General features: G+C 39.3%; 1 protein-coding gene across 1 annotated transcript in view; it reads left to right on the top strand.

Moving 5' to 3' along the window:
• Nucleotides 1–15626, top strand: part of ADAMTS5 (ADAM metallopeptidase with thrombospondin type 1 motif 5) — a 40689-nt gene extending 25063 nt beyond the window's left edge. Inside the window, exons 3-8 of the mRNA XM_082014034.1 lie at nt 2626–2793; nt 8772–9055; nt 10320–10503; nt 10955–11130; nt 12017–12192; nt 14709–15626. Coding sequence (XP_081870160.1) covers nt 2626–2793; nt 8772–9055; nt 10320–10503; nt 10955–11130; nt 12017–12192; nt 14709–15282 — 1562 coding nt within the window. The 3' untranslated portion in view covers nt 15283–15626. The remainder of the gene's footprint in view (nt 1–2625; nt 2794–8771; nt 9056–10319; nt 10504–10954; nt 11131–12016; nt 12193–14708) is intronic.
• Nucleotides 15627–20927: the final 5301 nt, after the last annotated feature.

Raw genomic sequence — 20927 nt, 5'->3', positions numbered from 1 at the left:
GTATGTCAACAAAAGCTAAGGGATGGGGCTAAAGTCCTCTCTAATAAATGTTTGCTTAAGTTAGCAGAACACTGGTGAAACATGCTCCAAGGAGTTACTTAATGTCAGCATAAAATGTTAGTTTTCAGTTATTTCGTTACGTTACTACTAGGCATGTGTTGAGGTTCATTAACTGGTCAGCTCTGCTCATAGTTCTCAGACATGAGGTGTGACCTGGTGCCGCTTAGCGTGCATACAGGCATAGCGGTAACGTGGTGTAGAACGGCAGCCAAAAATAACATCATCTTTGCGTTTCCTGAAGACGCTCGTTGTCAGTGTCTAGGACTTTGTCAAAGTCAGAGGTAGTCCTCATTGGCACAGTAGCTGCTGATTCATTAAACACTTCGCCTGTGACATTTCCACCAAATTTATTCTATAGGTTAGAAGGGATGCACTGGTTATTTGGTTACTCTGTCTGAGAAATGTCTCTGCTTGAAATTATAATCTTACTAGTGAATTATTTTGCTCAACACCAGCATTTGGCTTGAATAAAACAAAGATGTCATCTCTTCAGAGCAAATATTTACATTGAGCTATATCATATTGAAACTTGACATATACCTCCGGTTACTCGGTTGTGTCTCAGTGCAGAATAAAAATAACATTATCTGGCCCATATATAATAAGTATCGCTAAAGGAAAGTAGTTTTACCTATCAGAATAAAATAAGCCCAAAGGTTGCACATAAAACACACCAGTAATTAGACATGCCTTCAGTAATGAAAGTTTGATTCATTACGGTTTTGCAGCAACTTACTTGTGATACAGCACTGCAGTAGCGATTAGCAACAGTAGTAACAGGGAGACTCTGAGAACCATAACACTCTCATCAGTGTTAACCCAGGTTCTTTGAATAAATTCTCGCTAGCACTTATAATACTACAGGGCCTTTTATTCAAATAGTAACTCTATTTGAATGAAGTTGGTAAATGTGTGCACATCAGGGGAAGAGAGAAAAAAAGAGAAACGCCCTCCTCCCACCTCCCCTCCAGTGGGAATTCGGTAGCTGCAGAAGACAGACTGGCTGTTCTCGTTCATCTGAGACAACTGGTACAACTAGAAGGGATAGATCAAAGTCCTGTTGTCACTTTTCCTGAAGCTCCATCCTTAGGTCAGGAACACAGCGTCACTGGGTGTAATGCTGCCAGATGATACCTTGGCTTCTCTCACAGGACAGAAGCCCTCATTTCTGATCTCCTACAGCCTTAACACACACTTCTGGTCAGGTAGCTACTTTCCCAATCTCAGATACAGCTCAGCAGCGAGTGCTGCCTCCATCTCTTTCCTCTTGGCTTCTCCCTCAAAGCAGATGAAAACAACATAACAGCAAGTTTATATAAGGCAAATAGCTAAAATTTGCTGATTTTCTTCTTTTCCAGTCTGTATTCTGGACGTTATTGTTGTTATTACTATTGTCATGCCTATTACTATGTACACCAGAACCCTGCTTGGGTCACCTTACAGCTAGTCTACAGCAGTAATACCAAAACATGAAGCCAATGGTGCATGGAAGGCTTTTAGTTATTGCAGAATAATACAATCTGTCTCTTCAGCTGCTGTTTGAGGGCATCAGGTTTATTTCTCTGCAGTGGCTTTGATTTGTGGTCTTTGTCTTTATCATTTAAGCACTCTTCTTGTAGCCCTGGATGTCCGATCAATCATCTCCTGACCTAGGTTGAAGACTGTGAGTGTTACGTTCAGGTTTGAGCTCCCTGCAGCTTTGGTTCCCATTCAGTCTTCTGGCTCTTGGATAGCAAGTTGGCTGTGAAATAATCCAGTGTGGGCATGGAAATTGAAGTTAAACCTGATGTTTACAGAGGGAACAAATGCGTTGCCTGCAATGTATTACTGCCTAGAGACTAGAGAAGATGGGGATCGCTGATTTGCAGAAAAGATTGCTGTCACACTTACAAGAACTCATCTAGCACTGGACTGAACTGCCCTGGACATGAAGGATTTTTGCAAGTTCCATCTGTGCTGCTTTGTGTGCACATTATTTTGTGTTCTGGAGTATAAGTATCCAATAACATACACATGTAAAAATAAAAACCAGCAAAACTAAAACCCTAACCGAAACAATACTAAAAATCACCCTCCAACAAAACAAGACTCTCTACATGCAAGAGACTATTTGAAAACATTATTCAGGTTGCTTGATGTATTGTAGAGGGTACTTGAACTTCAGCGAGAAGTACACTTTAAGAATTTACATACAGTTTGCTTAGTTGCTGCATAAAGACTGGCATTTTTGTCCATTTAGAAAGGTATTGTGGCACCTTTCTAGACAGTTGCAGAACATCTTTACAGAGTGAAGTATTAGTCGTTCAGTCTTCATCAGGTTTCAATTAGCACAGCTCGATAACATGTCAGCTGATGGCATTACTTCCTTACTATATGTAATGCTGTAAACTGTTACAGCTTTTTTGCCTTCAAGCAGAGATACCACATTTCAAGTGGCCTGCTTTGGGCTGCTGTTCAAAATTCGAGAATTAATTATACAATTCATTTCACCTGACTGTCATCTCCAGCTGGTAAACTCTATTATGGATAGTCATACCATTTTTTTTATTTGTTTTATTTCTATAGGGCACTTGCTTGGGCTTTCCCATGATGACTCCAAATTTTGTGAGGAGAACTTTGGCTCTATGGAAGATAAGCGCCTGATGTCCTCCATTCTGACTAGCATTGATGCTTCAAAACCCTGGTCTAAATGCACTTCAGCAACTATAACAGAATTTTTTGATGATGGTCATGGTATGTATTATGACACCTTATGTCAGCTACATGTTAGGTCTTACTGTGATCTATTTTTTTAATAAGAACATTTTATACTAGCTTGTTCATTCCTTGCTCATCTTCAGGACTATGTTGGAAGTGCTTGCAAAACAAGGCAAAGGTCTAAAAGGCTGGCAGAGCCTCACCCTCCCTTTGCATGGTTCAAATGCAACAGAAAAGAAAGAGTTGATGGAGTGTGTGTTGGCAATAATTTGGTTTGGAACATGGAGAGGTTTTTTTAAAAGCATGAAATTAATCTTGTCTTCCTAAATGCTGCAGATATGACTTTAAACAGAAGACACAAGGAAATACCTTTTTCCTCACAGAAATTAAAATGGTCTACTTAGCGTTAGACTACAGAGTCTATGTGTTCTTGTTACCATTAATGACATTAATTATATTTATAAAGCCATTATATTTATTATGTTTATAGTGCCATTGTATTTATTATGCTTATGTAGAGGGACTGTAAGCAAGAATTAGGACTCCTCTGTGCTCTATATGATAAAAGATTACTTCTGCCCCAGGAGCTTACCTTCCAAGTCATGTAACTAGTATTTGTTAAATATGTCATTTACCCTTTGGAGAATAAGTGCAAAACTTTCATTTTCCAAAAGTAGTAATAAAAAAGCATAGTCTTCACTCTAATGAATTTTAAAGTCTTCATTGTGCTCCCAAAGCAACTGCAGTTCTTAAACAAACCATTCAAATTCCAAAATGCTGAGATAAAAATGACATAATTGAGTGAATGGATCAAGTTGTTATGGTAACCAAAATGGTTATGGATAAAGAGTATGCGATGTCTGCTGAATGTAAAGGTTGCTTTGCTTTTAAATATTTTGTCGGCTAATTTCAGTGCTCTGAAATATTTTCTCCTCTTTTCCTCTATTGGAGAATGACTTCATTTTTTCTCTCAATTTTATTAGATCCATTAATCTGTACTGTCCTGTTTTATGGTCCATACTGCTCTGGCATTGATTTAATATTACCAAGTTGGTTTCCACATATGCAGAGAACTTTCCTTTTTGAGGTACAGTACAGTTCACTGGGGTAAAAAAAAAGAGGCCTCCGTCGCCATCCATGAATGACCTCTTAGATGGTGCAAGGAACTCTGAACTATGTTTCCTCTTACGTTCTTCTCCTCCTGCAGGAGGAGAAAGGTTTTAGAATTAGAAAAGGTTGTTCTCATTTTTTCCCTTTTTCTGTGACCTGACTTCTTCTCTTTCCTATGTGTCCAACTAGCTACTTTCTCCAAGAATAAAGAAAGCAACGAGAGCACTTCTCCCACCCACCTCACCTTTGGCTTGTTTCTACTTGGGGGGGTGCTTGAAATTTGGACCCTTAGCCATGAGCTGATCCCAGTCTCACTGTGGAAAGTAAGGAGGGGTTGTAACAATCAGTCCTACAGGTCGAAGAATATAACTCTGCCAGTTTTTTCAGTAAAAGTAGGTAGGAGCTTCAGATCCTTCAGAGCTGCATTATGGTATCCTTGTTCAGTATGGTGCTGTTCTCCTGTACATGAAGTTTAGCGGTCCTCAGCTGCTGACACTTTTCACAAAGTCATGTATTCTTTGCTACACGTAAAGGGCTTAGGATGTGTCAGTCTGTTAATGGATAGCTTAGGGTACATTGCCCTTTCTAATACTCTTGAGTAGTTATCACTCAGGTGTGTGGTCCCAAAGAGTTATCTATGTGATAAAATAATTCACAGAAAGTTTGAAGCTCTTACTATAGACATCCATAGTGCTCAGGGAATTAATTTTATTACTGATGCTATTGGTGTGATTTCAAATACACAATGTTTAGGGAATTTCCTTTCTTGATAGATCAAGGCCTTCAGAGACCTTTTCTAAGTAAGTCTTCCTTTTCTGTTGAAGTTTATAATTTTTCAGTTATTTATGTTAAATCAAAGTTTTGTCTTAACAGAACATGAACACTGTGAAGTAAAAATGGAAGTCAATGGTTTAAATTGTGATTTCTTCAGATTATTGTCCTGAAAGGACATGCGTTATTTTAGGAAGGGAACTTCTGGTTTTATTTTCTTCTTCCAGTCAGTGAATGAATCCACAGCTCCATAATTCCCATTTGTAATGTACGCTGAGTTTACTAGAAACCACGTAATCCCAGCAGAGCATGACGCTGCCTTCCAGACTGCTTTGGGCTGGTAACAAAACAGTGCAAACGTGCCCTATTTCCGTGTTCCCTTCAGAATACGCATGTGTCTGCTTCTGTTTTTACCCTTATCTGGGGCAGATGTACTGTCGTGTAGTTGCAGTGTTTTCCCTCCCTTTTTGTTTACAAGACGGTGCTCCCCTGCAGTCTCCCCATAGAAAGAAGAAAATCCTCTCTCTCTCAAGTGCTGCTAGGCAGGGGAAAAAAAACCCTTATCCATTCAGGTGTAATTTTGAGCAGTTCCGCAGGCATAATGTAGATGAGGAAGGCAGAAAATAGCAGTTGCCACAAAACAATACAGATATTCTTATGCCAGGCTTTCTTTTAGGATGTTTGTGGCCGGATTTTGCATAGTCACAGGAAGCTTATGTGGGAAACACTGAACAAGAGAAGACTCTTCCATTCGCTGATAGGCAGCATAAGCAGTTTGCAGCGGGCTTTTGGTCTGAGTGGGCATGAGCTTATGAATTGTGCTTTGTGACAAACAGGGCAAGGCAGCACTGTTGTGGGGAAATAAATAAAGTGCTTCATCTGTTGTTCCTTATGGCTAAGCATAATGAAATGTGAATGAAGTCCCAAAGTTTGGATCTGTGAGCAGCATTCTGCTACAAAAGAATAATCCATGACTTATCAAAGCTTTAAGTAAGGTTCACATATAGATTTAGATGTTCACCCCATACTGCTGTAGCAGCAAACATCATAGTCTTGACCCTCTAACTCCTTAACATCACTTTATCAAGTACTGATCTTCTTATTTTCTAAATTTGGAAAGTGATGTTGGGGAGCAGACTCATCTTATAAAATGTGGACATTTACTATGTAGGTAGCTACTCCTAAACTGATATTTAAGTTCCCATTGTAGTGCAGAGGGGTCTAATCAATGGCATAAATGGTTTTACTGATCTTATGAGTTGCATTAGTGGTGCTGAATAACACCATAAACTCGTTTGCCTGCGTAGTGAAACATCTGATAGCTGACTGAATTGCAGACACTAGCATTACATACAGTCAGCTAAATAAATCCCAATATAAATGTCTTATCCAAGGTCAACCAGGAGGTCTGGGGAGGATCAAGGTGCTGATTCCCTGTCTCCTGAGGCCCACTCTGAGAACCATGAACATCATTGTCATGATATCACCATTTGTTTTACACTCATGAGATGACCCCAGACAGCAGTTTGACATTTAGGAAGAAAAGGCTGAGTTAGTGTCCAGAAGACAGTGACATTTATTTCCATCTGCTTTTAGCCAACCCTCTCCTACGGTGCTAATTGCCTTTATTGTCATGCCAACCACTAGGCTGTGGTGTGATTGCTTGTGATTTATTGTGTTTGTTGGAGTGCTCGGTGCTCTGTGCAACCTGAAAAGGGACTATTTCTATTTTAATTAATTTATATCCTGGTTATCTGCTTCCTGCACAGATCTTACTCTGCCTTTTTTTCCCAAGATATATTGCACATAACAGGAGAGGTAATGAGATGGCTTAATTAACACTGTCATCAGACAACAATGTTACTCTATTCCAGGGCACACAGATGTTCTTTGGTACTCAGGACAAAAAATGGGAATAGCAGTATATACATGCTTCACATGTCGCAGTGCAAGGTAGTGACTTGAAGCGCACTCTGCGCCTCTAAACCAGGGCAAACCATTCTCCAACTCCTTAACTCTGTCTTTTCTGACCGTTACAAGTAGGAGGTTGGACCAGCTGGTGGTGAAAACACCTGCACTTCATTGCAACCTGTCTAAGCATAGATTACTACTCCTACTATCTATAAATTTAAATGTTTTTTATTTTTTCCTGTGGGGAAGCCTTAAGGGCCTTTCCTATCTTCAGTTTTGAATTTATTATGTGAGATCAGCTGGAACACCTGGCTTTATAGACATTATACGTGTTTCCTCAGAGCAGTAGCAGTTAAGGAGAACTTTGCATCTCCTTCCCCTGTATTCTGAAGGGGAAAAAATACCTATGTGTTAACTAAAATGATTGGCAAATCAAGTATATGCAAGGATGCACATACTTTTTTTCTTTTTTCTCTAAATTTATATTTCTAGTCATGTCAGTCAGGGTACAGCTCAGTGACGGGCAACAGTGTCTGTCATGGCAAAATTATGTGTTATTACAATGTTTTAAAATACTGAATAATGGTTGCACTTGGGAATTTGATAAACACTGCAATATATACATATTATAGTAGTGTATACCACTAAATGTTGACGTGCTAGTGCATTCCCATCACAGCCCTAACACAGTACTAACTTCCCCCCATCACAAGGTATATGAAGTAGGACTTCCACTGTTCTTTGCTTTTAGAGAGTGTATTTTTGACAGCAACTTTTGCTAATGATGTCCTTTTCAGAAACTGCAGGGAAAAAAAAAAAGTGCTTCCTCACTCTTTGCCATGACTTTATATTTTACTCTACAGCAGGCTTTGAACACTAGGGTACTTTTAATTATCTTTATCTCATGACACTCAGTTCATCAGTTAGTTAGCATTGGCGTACTTTGTCTTCATTAAAAAAGTCAGTATAATCCAGATTAAAGATAAGGTTAGGGAAAATCAGGGTGAGCAAAGGACAAACAGAACAAGTTTAACAAGACAGAGAGTTTTTTGGTAGTAAGTAAGTGATGATGCAGAAAGAATTTTTGGCTGATTTGGATAATTGGCCTTAGTCTGTAGAGGAAAAGAAGAACAGCTGTAGTGTGTGTTCTGGAGGGAAAACACAAGCCATTGAGAGATGGGATACTTGGCTTGTTTAAATTCACTGCCATAGCTTGAAATTCTATTCCAATTTTGTGTAAATAGATAGCCTTTTTTCACCCATGATCTAACTGAAGAACACTGGTCGAGGTTCCAAAGTGAGGTAAATTGTGGTAAGTTATTTTGGCCAAGGATAAGTGAAGCTTGGCCAGACCATATATCCCTTTCATGAAGTGTAAAAAAGGTTACACTGAATAAATAGTTCTGCATGTCAACAAGTAAGTTTTTCAACAGTAAAAAAAAGGCTATCAGTAGACCCTCTAGTACCTAAATGTGAGTTCTCATTTCTAGAGTGTGCCAGACAAACCTTGACCTCTGCAATATATCTCAAAACAGATATTCAATACTTTATGTTTATGCTACATTTTCTTTTCTTTGTTATTTATGTATTTTTGTATAAAATGGATAGCCCTCTACAAACTAGTTCCAGAAGCAGCCAAGTATCATTCCTTATAAGGAATATCCAGTCCAGATTCACCACCAACATTAGTTTTGATATGCAGCATGTATTTTTCTTTTGATCTGTTGGGGGTTTTTTATGTTTTTTTTCTTTTAAGTGCCTCATTGGCTACAAGTCTGGTTTTTGTGATTTTTCTGGCACCCCTTTAGAAGCTTTACCATTGCTGACATTCTGTCTCAAAATTCATGTGACAACTTTGCTTACTTTGCCATGAGTCTTGATCAGTCCTTAAATTTCAAATTGATAGAGTCAAATGTGTTCAGAGTCAATTCAAATAAAACAAACCAGAACGAAAGGCCAAAGAGACCCGAGTAAAACTCATTTACACCCTTGGATTGGAAATAGACAGCTTGACACCTGGTGCACTGCTGGGTTAGAATACAGTTGCAATTGTGTGACCTTGGCCAAAACCTGATGATGCCTCAGAGAGCCTTTCCATTCACGTCAGCATCCTTCAAATGACGTTTGCTGTCATTATTGGTCTGCCTAACTTGACTGACAGATTTGCAGCACTGCAGAGAAAAATAGGAAATGAGTAATAATAGGTTGGTTTGCTTGTTTAGGTAACTGTTTGCTGGACCAACCAAGAAAGCAGATCTTGGGCCCCGAGGAACTTCCGGGACAAACCTACGATGCCATTCGCCAGTGCAAACTGGCGTTTGGACCCGAATACACAGTCTGTCCTGGTATGGATGTGTGCTCTCGCCTCTGGTGTGCAGTTGTGCGCCAAGGTCAGATGGTTTGTCTGACTAAGAAGCTTCCTGCTGTGGAGGGAACACCATGCGGAAAAGGGAGAATCTGCCTCCAGGGAAAATGTGTTGACAAAACCAAGAAGAAATACTACTCAGTAAGTTCCTGGCTGTGACCCTAGGGAATTCTAGAAGGCATGATCCTCAAAGGCACTGATTTTTGTGGGAGTGAAAGGGACTTTATGGAAGTCAGATTGAAAGCTGCCTTATTTTTTAGCATGTAAATGGAGTGTTACTGGTGAGGGATATAGGAAAAATGCTGCTGAGTTTCAGGAAGCATATTTTCTCCTTGAAGTATTAAAGCCTTCATTCCTGGAAAACTAGGAGCATCTCTTCAGAGTGGAGGATTTGCCCATTCAGTAAGTCAGGTTTCGGGACATGCAAACAGATTGTCAAGGACCTATTCATAGCTTCCTGACTTCTTGGTAATGGACTGTGAGAAAAATTAAATCTGTAAATCTAATTTGCAGCCCTTACCCAAAAGGTCCCAGGGCCCTAATTCTAGTGAAGAGAAAGATCAATGAAGTTCATCCAGAATAAAATTTCTGGAGCAGAAGAGTTTGTACCTGCAGTGACAGAGTCTCCTCTGTCAACTTCATACATTTAAAGAGTCCTTAGGCTCTTGAGAATTGTAAGCTACACAGTTCAGATACTTCTAAATTTACTGGGTAGACGGTAGCACTGCCCCTTCTGTTACACCCGCAGGAGAGATACGGACTTGTAGAACTTTGTGATAGTTACAAACTACAACAGTCATTCAAATAAAGCTACAGGTCTTGTAACACCCTTTTTTATAGAATTACATACTTCCTCTTCATGCAGTACCAGTAAGTTGTTGCAATACTCTTCTTAGGGAGCCAGTTTAGCAGAGTTGAAAACTGTATCTGACAACTCCATCTCTTGCCAGTAGTTCAGAGCAATACCTACACATCACAGCAATTGCATTTAATTAATCATGGATTAGCCTTATAAATGTAGCCTGGCAGCTGAATCCCCTGGAGCCAGTGTAAGGGAGTCTATTGATGGGAATAGCAAAAAAAAAAGAGCGCAGCACATGGGAATATGGACACTATTTCTGGTGCATGTGTGTCTACCATGAAATGGGCTGAAGTTGTCTGCACAGAGCAAGGCCTAGTATTGCCTTTGCAAGCGCAGTGCCAAGTGAGATGTCATCAATGTGCAGATAAAAGACAGAAATGAACTCTGTTGGGAGAAAGAAGGCTCCTAAGGCCTTTTATCCCTGATTAAAATGATTAAGGAATCGCCTTCATTTGAGGAAAACATTCACAATGTCTTTAAGATATAGCACCTTTATTCACACATGGGTGATGTCCTTACTTCCCACTGTTCCATGTATTTCAGGCTTCAAGCCATGGTAACTGGGGGTCCTGGGGACCTTGGGGACAGTGCTCCCGTACCTGTGGCGGAGGAGTTCAGTTTGCTTATCGTCACTGCAATAACCCAGCCCCAAGAAACAACGGCCGGTACTGCACCGGCAAGAGGGCCATCTACCGCTCCTGCAACGTTGCACCCTGCCCAGCAAATGGTAAGTGCCTTCATGCCAAAGTGCCTTCATGCTCCAGCCTCTGTGTTCATAGATAGTAAATATTGAACATCGACTGTGAAAGGAAACAACAAAGGTCCATTGTAGTTTCTCCAAAACGTATTTACCAAGGCAAGACATTCAACATTAATACAATACCGTAATTCTTTTCCCATCCCCACCCTGACGCCATACAGAAAGGACACTTGAATGAAAAGAAATTTCAATCCTGGAAAATGAACCGTAATGCAAACTTTAGTCCTTTAACGCTTATTATGTCATGGGAAGATTTCCAAGCTAAAACAGTTGAAGGATTTGAAGGCCAGTTCTAAGTAAAGAGGTGAAGTGACATAACTTAAAAATTATGTAAAAAAGAAATTGGAATAATAGATGGGCATAATGATATTTGCAGCATGGTCTGAAATAGTCACTAATGATGTGAATAATTCTACAGCTAAATCTTTTCGACAAGAGCAGTGTGAAGCAAGGAATGGCTATCAGTCTGACGCAAAGGGTGTCAAGACGTTTGTTGAATGGGTCCCCAAGTATGCTGGAGTACTTCCTGGAGACGTTTGCAAGCTTACCTGCCGAGCCAAAGGAACTGGTTATTATGTGGTATTTTCTCAGAAGGTAACGGCACCTTCAGTCGTGATTTCACGCTCCAGTTTAGAAGTGTCCTGTATCTTAGAAATCTTTCCCTACAAGAAGGGAAAAGAAGTTAATAATGTGATTCAAAGATTTAACTGTGTGATTAGATTTAATGGTTTGATCCACCGGTTATCCTTTATGTATAGGATATATATATACACACACATACACATTAGGACCAGAATGGGCCTCTAAAATGAGGTAAGTTTTTCCACATCTAAGTATGTGGATTCATGAAAAATATGGGCCTCTCAGTGCACTCTGCACTAGTTTGTTTTCAGTAGTAGATAAAAGGGTTTCTGCTTGGAGAGTCATCTGTCATTCTGGCATTTTCTGGAGGAGAAAGAGTACTATGAGTAAAAGAATAAGTTTTACCCTGAATTATGTTAAGGGAGTCCAGAGTAACTCTTATGGAGCCAATTAATATAGAATAATTAGCCAATTAATATAGATGTGACTTGTGGTTGGTTTGTTGTATCAGATGCAGTTCCAACTGAAATGTCTCCCACGCTTGTACTTGCAGTTTTCTGCCTTTAAATGTTACGAAGGTAACATTTAGATGTAGGTAGCTCAAATGCAAGGCTATCTACAAGTACGGCTATTGTTATTATTAAAAAGCTGTGAGATCATCACTAAAGCCAGGGTCATTTTAGTGTCTTACAGTGGAGTTACCTGTCATTGATTTCAGCCCTTTGCTAAGTTTCATCTGCTTTTGTGCTGGGAATGTTAGAGAAACAGGCTGGGCTGTCAGGGCAGGCACTCTGTTCTGAGGAGGTGACACAAATAAATAACTGGGTTTTGCCAGTTAGAATCACAAAAGCAAATCTTTTCCATGGTAGTTTTAACTAACGGTCATTTGATTGCCTAGGTAACTGATGGTACTGAATGTCGACCGTACAGTAATTCAGTCTGCGTCCGGGGAAAATGCATCCGAACTGGTTGTGATGGCATCATCGGTTCAAAGCTCCAGTACGACAAATGCGGGGTGTGTGGAGGAGACAATTCCAGCTGCACGAAAGTCATGGGAACCTTTACCAAAAAGAGGTATTGATCCTGAGTAAATGTATCTTGTTATGCAAATAGTAACTCTGCTATGTGCTTGCTTGCTTTCTGTCTCTAAATGCCATTTACTTTCATATGAAGATTGAGCAAAAAAGTACATTGCCTGTGCTTATTGCACTTTCCAGATGTTTACAGCTGGCCTCTTAGCATTACCCCAAAAATGGCAAATAATCAACGGGCAAAACTGTATCCAGTTCATTCCTGACACAAAGTGCCAGTGGTACAGATGAGCACCCCATTAATAGGAGGTCTGCCTAAAATAAGGCATAGCTAATTGCTATGTTTCTAAAAATAAACATAACTAATCTTCTTCCTGGTAAACCAATGATTACTCATCTAAGGATGCCAAAACACCTCTGCCAAAAAGAATGACTTTCCATGCAAATTAGTAATTACATAAACCAAATCTTTTTCCAATTTGTAAATATTGAAATATCTGGGATGTCTATATGAAGAGGACAGTGCGAGGTATACCTCATGTGATTTGTTAATGATGAATCTGAATCCAGGCTCCAGCAAAAACATTAAAAGGACGCCATGAATTTCAGTGAGGTCAGATTTGTAACATAGACATACTTGGAAATGGTGAGGTTCTGTTATTCCTATGAAGTTACCATCTTACTCCTCAAATCATGCCTTTAACTGAAATGAGACTCATCAGAGAGTAATATGTTAATTCAAACTCAATGCGTTCAAAAAGTTGTCCCACTTAGGAAGTAATAGTCAACCTGTAAGTAACAAGTATGTTCTAACTTGATTCTGATTGTATTTTGGAGTGATGACAAGTTATTTTTTACTGGAAACGCGGTTTGAGAGTATGCCCTTATGCAAGCAATTGACTTTAAAATAAAACCCTCATTAACATAGTGAAATCTTAATTGTCTGTAAACTGTTTTTACATATGAAAGGGCAGTGGCTGAAGTAAAATTATTTTTTCTCCACTGAAAAATAGCAGCTCTTGCACTGGTGTCCATTATAAACCAAACTGTAGCAACCTGTACGTTAAGTGTACAGGGAAACTATTAAATGTACATGTGGAAACTAGTATTTACCATTGCAGATAATTGCCACAACAACATTTGTTTGTACTTTTTTCTTTTAAAGCGGTCAAAACATAATTTGCTGGAAAACTTGTTTCCCAAGAACTTTTTATTAAAGGCTGTAAAGCCAAATTGTCAGAAGTTGGGAAAGAGGAGAATTAAGGCTGCACGTGCTTCTTTGTGCACATGGAGTTTTACAATTCTTTGTGCAGATGACTTGAAGTCTCCAGCATTGCTTTTAGTTTTGAACAAGTGATTTTGCAACTTTAATAACATGTTTAAACGGAGTTATTTTGGCAACTGTTATGTAAAAATACTTGCGCAGTGCTGTAGAGCTGTTTTTCGCACCATATTCCTCCAGGTTTATGGAGGTGCTAAATCAATGGAGTTTCAGTCATTGTCCTGTAACTGGTGGAAATAGGGGAATAGCACAAGCGTTTATTCTGTAGTCTGAGCAGTCTCTTGTGCAGCCAAAAATTCTTGAAACTAGCAGTCTGTTCTTTAAACAATCCCAAGGGAGACCCCATCACTTTTATATATTTTTTGTATATTTTCTCATTCCTTTTTTTCCAGAAGTTCCAGCACTAAACTTTTCAGATACAAGACACTTGCAGAATTGTTTTGTCATAAGTTTAGAAATGAAAATACATGTCTCCGAAGTCCAGCTGGTAGCTTGTAGCTATGTATAGCATCCAGTTTTTTTCTATATATCAGTAAAGTTAAAATAAATAACATACTTGAGATAGTGATAAGTTCCAGCACACTTGCAGGTTTTGAATGTTTGTCACTTTCAGTAGAAGAGTTAAATACCTTTTTCTAAACCTGAATTAAGATACTTCATAAGTAGCAACTGAGAGGACTCTGTGATGGTACAGATTAAACATTTGGGTGCACCTCATAATAGACACTTGACAATTAATCTTCAGCTTTATGAATTTCAAAGTAAACAAATTTTTTCTCAGTGAACAAGATTATTTTTACATGTTCCCAAGGTACCTCTATCCAGCTGTTACTCTGCTTATGCTTTCCTTAATCATCATTACAGCAAAGACAGCGAGAAACAGCTGTAACCAATGCATATGTCATTATCTTTCCTTGGCAGGCAAAGCGTGCATCATATTTCATATCTCCCACCCTTTGCTGAAATATATAAGCTATCTGTTATTTTTCATTCCTCTTGTATCTGACTCACATAAAATCATTACTAAAGCTAAAGATTAAGCAATTTGAAATAAGTGCAGTAGAAATTTCTTCAAGAACATAAAAAGCAATATAATCAACAAAGAGTGGGACCTGGTTAAATTAATCTTAGGTGAGCCTCAAGCCAGATGGATTCAGATGAACTAAAACAAAGCAAGATGTGTCCTGTCAGTGACTTCATTAGGCTTTGCAGTAATACTTGAGGCTTATTTCTTCCTAGCTACTGAATACTCCTTTTTTTAATTCTCCCTTATTCAGCAAGGGCTACACAGATATAGTGAAAATCCCGGAAGGGGCAACCCACATCAAAGTTCGGCAGTTCAAGACTAAGGACCAGAGCAGGTTCACTGCCTACCTGGCCCTGAAAAAGAAGAACGGTGAGTACCTTGTCAATGGAAAATATATGATCTCCACTTCAGAAACAATCATTGACATCAATGGGACTGTCATGAACTACAGCGGCTGGAGTCACAAAGATGATTTCCTGCACGCAATGGGACACTCTGCCACAAAAGACGTTCTTATTGTGCAGATACTTGCAACTGATCCAACTCAGCCAGTGGATGTCCGCTATAGTTTCTTTGTGCCAAAGAAGCAAGGGCAAATGACTAACTCTGTCACCAGCAGTGGCAGCAGCAGCAGCAAAGTAACTCCACAGCTCATGCAACCCCGCTGGGTGACGGGGCCGTGGCTTTCTTGTTCTCGAACATGCGACACAGGATGGCACACCAGGACTGTCCAGTGCAAAGACGGGCATGGAAAATTAGCTAAGGGATGTCTTCTCTCTCAGAGACCGTCAGCTTTTAAACAGTGCTTGTTGAAAAAGTGTTAACCTGTGGTTGTGATCTTCTTTAAAAGAGGTTTGATTAAGCCATTGTTGACATACTGGTTTTAGGTCTGCCCAGAGAGAAGCAAAGGCTTCAATGTACTTACACAGAGTCTCAAATTATGGGCAGAATCTGCCTAATTTGGACCAAATGAAGATGTGCACTGCTTTAAATAATAGTAGGGTGATCTTAATGTGTCAAAAACAAAGCATTAAAGTTGTTACAAGCCCTCTGTGTCTGCAAAAATATAAAATAAAATAATGCAAAAGAAGAAAAACTAGTGAATGGAGGATCCTGGGATATTTGAAGGTTACAGAATCATCTCCCCTTTTTCACCTACCTCTAATACAGTATGTCCTTAGGAAACATCACATGTACCCATGATACCACAGTAGCTTATTTTATACTGTTTTGTAAATATCTTTCATTTGGTATGTCACTTTATATCACTTGGTTCTGTTAAAAAAATCTAAAGACAAACTACATAAGCAAAGTGATTGACCAAAGTATATCTGCAGCCCTTGTGGACTTGGTCCATTCTTCAGAAGGGGCTGCAGATGTTTTACTGGAAAATGAAGAGCTTGCTGCTGGTTTTAAAAAGTAATACCTTTTGGTTTTGACAAAAGGAAACATGTTCATGCTAGGAATTTCCTGACTACAGATCATTATTCTATGACAAATACTGTGTTTCCACCAAGAAATTCTCAGAAAGAGCATTGCAGCAGCTTGCAAACCAGGGATCCCGACATGTACGTTGCTCAAATACCAGCACCATCAGCAACTCCTCACCATGTGTATGTCAGACACACACAGAAGGAGGATTTGGCTGCTAGAAAGAATTTGTGTACACTTTGCTTGTAAACCTTCCACTAGTTCCAGCTGCGTCGCAGCTTAGGGTCCTTGTTGCCGATGAACAATAGCTGCTAGCTTCTTTCCATAAAACAAAGGCATACTGTATTTTGTAGAAACTATTTAGAGAACCAAAAATTACAGGTGAGATAATCAAGTGTCTTCTAACTCAGATATTCTGAGGCTGTGTTCAACTGCTTTCTCTGTTATTTTCTCTATGGCTTCCACCTTGAATCTAACAATGTGTAATGTACCTACATCTTTTGAAGAGGCTATAAAGGTCAAAAAAAACACAGCAAGCAGTTAATATTTTATCACTGTTTTGTCCATCATGTCTAACTCTGGTATTCATCTTACCAGCAAAAGTTTGTAACTATTTGTCTTCTTTGATTGTTTTGTGTGTGGTTTTGGTTTTTTTTAAAGCATTCATGTTCTGTGTATTTACCGTTTGGGAGGAAGAGGGGTGACTAGGAAGTCAAACCACATCAGGATGTGGAGGACTTGCCCAATATCAATAAGACTGTTTCCACAGTACAGGCAGTAGCTGGTAATAGTTTTCACTGGCAGCAACTTCTGAATCCCATTATTGTCTGGCAGAAGTTCTGTGACCGAGGATGGGCATTCCACCTCATGCGGGTAACAGGTGGAGGCCTGATAGCAACCCTGTTAAAATGGCTTCCTTTTATACCAGCAGGCTTTGAATTAAGCCTTAGAATAACAGGTACTGGAAGAAATGGTTATAATGCGCTGATGAACATAGAATCCCATCTGTCTTTTATTCCTTCATTCATCCACACAGGAGAGTACGAGACTGCAGGAGGATTTTGAGACAAGCCTCACAGCTGTAAGTCAGTGTACTTGAGCACTGAAATACCTCAGGCTCTTCTGAAAATCCCAGTCGTTAAATCAGTGAAGAAAACTTGTTCGTAAGTGTAGCAAGAAGGGCAGGTCTCGCTCCAGGCTGACACAAACATGTTTTTGCAACTGTGGCATGTTTGTATGAACTCTTAGAAAGCATGTGATGATTTCAAAACAGCATGGAATTGCTACATCTACAACTATAAAACCTGGAGAAGTATCTATTTTTGTACCCTGTTCTAAATAAACAGTAATAGGGGCAGGGCCTCCTTCTCTGTCAAAATCAATTGCCAACGAATGTTACTAGTCATCTTCAGCTTTCAAAAATGGTGTGGCCTTCTTATTAGGAGTAGTCCTATGCAAAACTGTGGATCTTGAGGAAAATTCCCCACTTAATCTGTGATCCCACCCTAAGAACTGAGATCAAGGCTCTGAATATTTGCAGAGTTCTGGAAAGTTAGGATTTATGCCTTCTCTACCTGTTAACATAAGATCACTTTGAAGAGTCTTATTTTCCTTTCAGGTAATCTAATTTTTATACTTGTATATGTATTACACATGTTCTAGAACCTCTCAAAAAAGTTCATAACAAAAAGAAACCATCGTGAGAGGAAAAATAAGGAGACTTAATGTGTCTCAGCATAGACTTAATATTTGTCTTGACATACAGCTGCTGTATTTAGTGGCATTTGTTTTTCCTGTGTTCTATCATAATAGAGACAGAATGTGCAAGTATTTGTGTTTGCATCATAGTAATAATTTATTATATGTTCAACAGGATGAATAAAGCTTTTGGATGCTATTCAGGCTCCAGAAGAGTAATACCATACGCGGGTATAAATTTAAAGCTTCCTTAGATCAAGAGTATCTTTTTTCATAGACAGAGTTTATTTATAAAAAATAAATAAATAAATATGAGAACAAACCACTATAGTGATTTTTCCCTTTTCTCCAGTGCAGTAATGAAGCAAATTAGCATGAGCAAAAAGCAGTTGCCTTTATATGGTGAGAGGGCAAAGGGGACAGACCAAGGAAGCAACCCTACAAGTGTAAGATAAACTAGGTCAGCCTGCTCTAGTTAACACTTTTAGCCATTCTTTGTAATTGGACTCCAATTCCAAACCTTGCTTTTGTCAGTTACAGTTATTTCATGTGACTAATGAATGAAAACGTGGTGCAAGGTGTGTGACTTTGTCATTTCAACTTCTGCTCTTGGCTAAATTCCTTGCCACTCGCACTGTTATGTCATTACTTACGTTACTACCGAGTATTGCCAAACAGGATTCATAAAATGCATCTAGGGGCTAGAAACCCAGAGTATTGCTCTTTGCATAAGAAGAAACAATCCTCAGTATTAATTCACTCTTGACTTTTTGGGACACATCTCCAATGCCCTTGGGTGGAGTTGGACCCCTGAGCATTGGTGGGTTTTAGAGCATCTGCTTCTCAAATAAGACATTCTCCTATGAAACAGCCTGTCGTCTTTGGTTTGACTGCATACAAGAAATTAAATTCAGCTGCCCTCCTGTGGAAACAGTTTTATCACAAGGGGGAGAGGGACTAATCTTGTGGATTAATCACAATTGTAAAAAAAAAAAAAAAAGCAACACAGCACTGAAAAAAATAAAATAATTTATTGTTTTTACAACTGGTATGTGAACGGATGTAATGAATTTATTTATTCTTATTTAACAGAAATACCAATTGTGCAAATTCTATATTTAAAATGTTTTGCTATCGTCTCTGTCTCTCTCTTTCTCGCTCTCTTTTAATTTATGCTTTGAATTTGTGTTTAAAGTATGCCTTATGAGTTTACATAATGTATGGCACTGGTTATTTTTTGTATGTTTTTATTTAGAAAGCTTTCTGCATGAAACAGGAGTATATGTGTATACATGTGTGCACACTGTATAGATGTATATTCTTTTTCTGCTACCATCTTTTTCTTAGAGAAGTTGTAGATTTTTAATTTTGTGACACTTCATGCTCAAAGCTCCTTGTTACACTTCACTTACTTTGAGAATCTCTCAGCTAGCAAGTCACAGAGGTCTGTGGACCCAACAAAACCCATACCAGCTCCTAAAGCAGTCAGACCACAGACTCGCTGCGCGTGGGTGCACGAATTCATGCTGCATGCCTCGGTGATTTACCACCGAAGCTGGCAGGAGTCATTCTTACCCTTTGCTTCAGCGGGAGCAAGTTCAGGCTTGTCATTAAGTGAGAGTCCTTTACATGTGAATGAAGTTTCTCTGAGTTGTCAGGGTGGCAAGTGAGTCTTCTCTCATGCAGCTGCTTATGTTTAGGTGAAAACACTACAGAGAAGGTCTTGTGTGCCTCTAAAAATGTAGCTGAAACAACGTATGATTTGGTTTATGAAGACTGAACCATTAAAAAAGCTACTTTTTCAGTCTTTCCACCGTTTATATACATATATAAGTATGTATATATGGATGTAAAAAGTCCAAAGTCCAATTTGGAAGGCTTTGCAATGTTTTGTTTCATTGTATTCTAGCTCTTTGCAGCACACCAGGCAAAGTTAGACGCAATAAAGCCAGCAAAGCATGTGTTCCCAGGGTTTCCTTGAAAATAACAGTATCTGTTTGCTTCCGCTTTTCATCCAGTACAACTAACTGCTGAACTCAAGGGAACTTGTATTGGGCCCAGTGTAAGGACAAAGATGCAGTACAGACAAACCTACAGCTTTTCTACAGTCAGTTTATTTAACAATACAAATGACTTCTGTAGCCACAGAAGGCGGTCCTACCGACTGCAAATAACCTACTTCAAACTGTTTAAAGTTATCTTGCTTATCAATGCCCACATTCACACAAGTTAAATTCCAGCTCAGCCTCTCTGGCCAGTGTCTGCTGCTGTCCAGGCACTACCGAAGACCCAGAGCCAGCCACAAGGCTTGAGATGAAATTGCGATGGCCAGTGGGTGATGCTTCCTCACTGAAGACCCACTCCAAAATGTCAGGGAATGACTATAAGCCTTGATTTTCACAATCTCTAAAGCTGGCTTTAAACAGGATTTGTAAGGATGAAATATCAGCAATTGTGGGGTTTCAGCAATAGGTTTAGGTGAGGGTTTCTCCTCGTGGTAGTGAATGCCATGCTGTTCTTTGTCACCAAGGAAGATGGAGCCTATGGCAAGAGGCAAAATTAGATTCCCTGAGCATGGGCTGCAATTTTCAGAAAAAAATTGCTTGTTTGAAGGGGTTTGTTCCCCTTCAAGTGCAAGTTTTCAGTGAGAGCGTACAAAATTTTGAAATGCCCCAAACATATTCTTAGTCTTCCCAGTGAGTGGTATAAGAACTTATCTCCAGGTACACCGTACCAAACATCTCGATACTGTCCGGCTGCTCTTGCACACTGCGGAGCTGCAGGTCCAAACCAAAACTCACAATGTCATTTGCCCTGGAAGTTGTCTGTCTAGATGGAGGCTCGCGGTCACTGTAGGGACACTAAAATCATGTCCATGTACATCAGCTGTGCATAGTCCATGTTGAAACACATACATGGGCATGTGTAGAATTTGACTGTGGCTAAATGCAAATGCGCATTTTTTGTGTGTGCATGTCTATATTTGTGTATATATAAACACATACATGTACATATATACACAAACGAGTATTTGGGTCTCCATTACTCTCACTCGCAGGGCAAAATAGTTACACCGGTTTTAGTTATACCTATGTAAATTCAGAGTAACTTCATTACATCATTGGCTTTGCAGGAGCTGCTTCAGACTTATACCACTTTAGGTGACAGCATAATTTGTCTTCTAATTTATAGGAACTGGTTTACACAATTTATCATATGGACTGTGAAATTTTCAGATAGTTTATCATATGAAACATGCTTACAGTCAAACATAAATGTGTTGTTGAAATCCCATCAGATACAGGAAAGAATATACTGATTTCAAGTAAGTTGGAGACAG

The sequence above is a fragment of the Phaethon aethereus genome (genome assembly GCF_964289735.1).
Source record: "Phaethon aethereus genome assembly, chromosome: 1".
In the NCBI taxonomy this organism is placed as follows: Eukaryota; Metazoa; Chordata; class Aves; order Phaethontiformes; family Phaethontidae; genus Phaethon; species Phaethon aethereus.
This window is presented reverse-complemented; position numbering and strand designations above follow the sequence as displayed.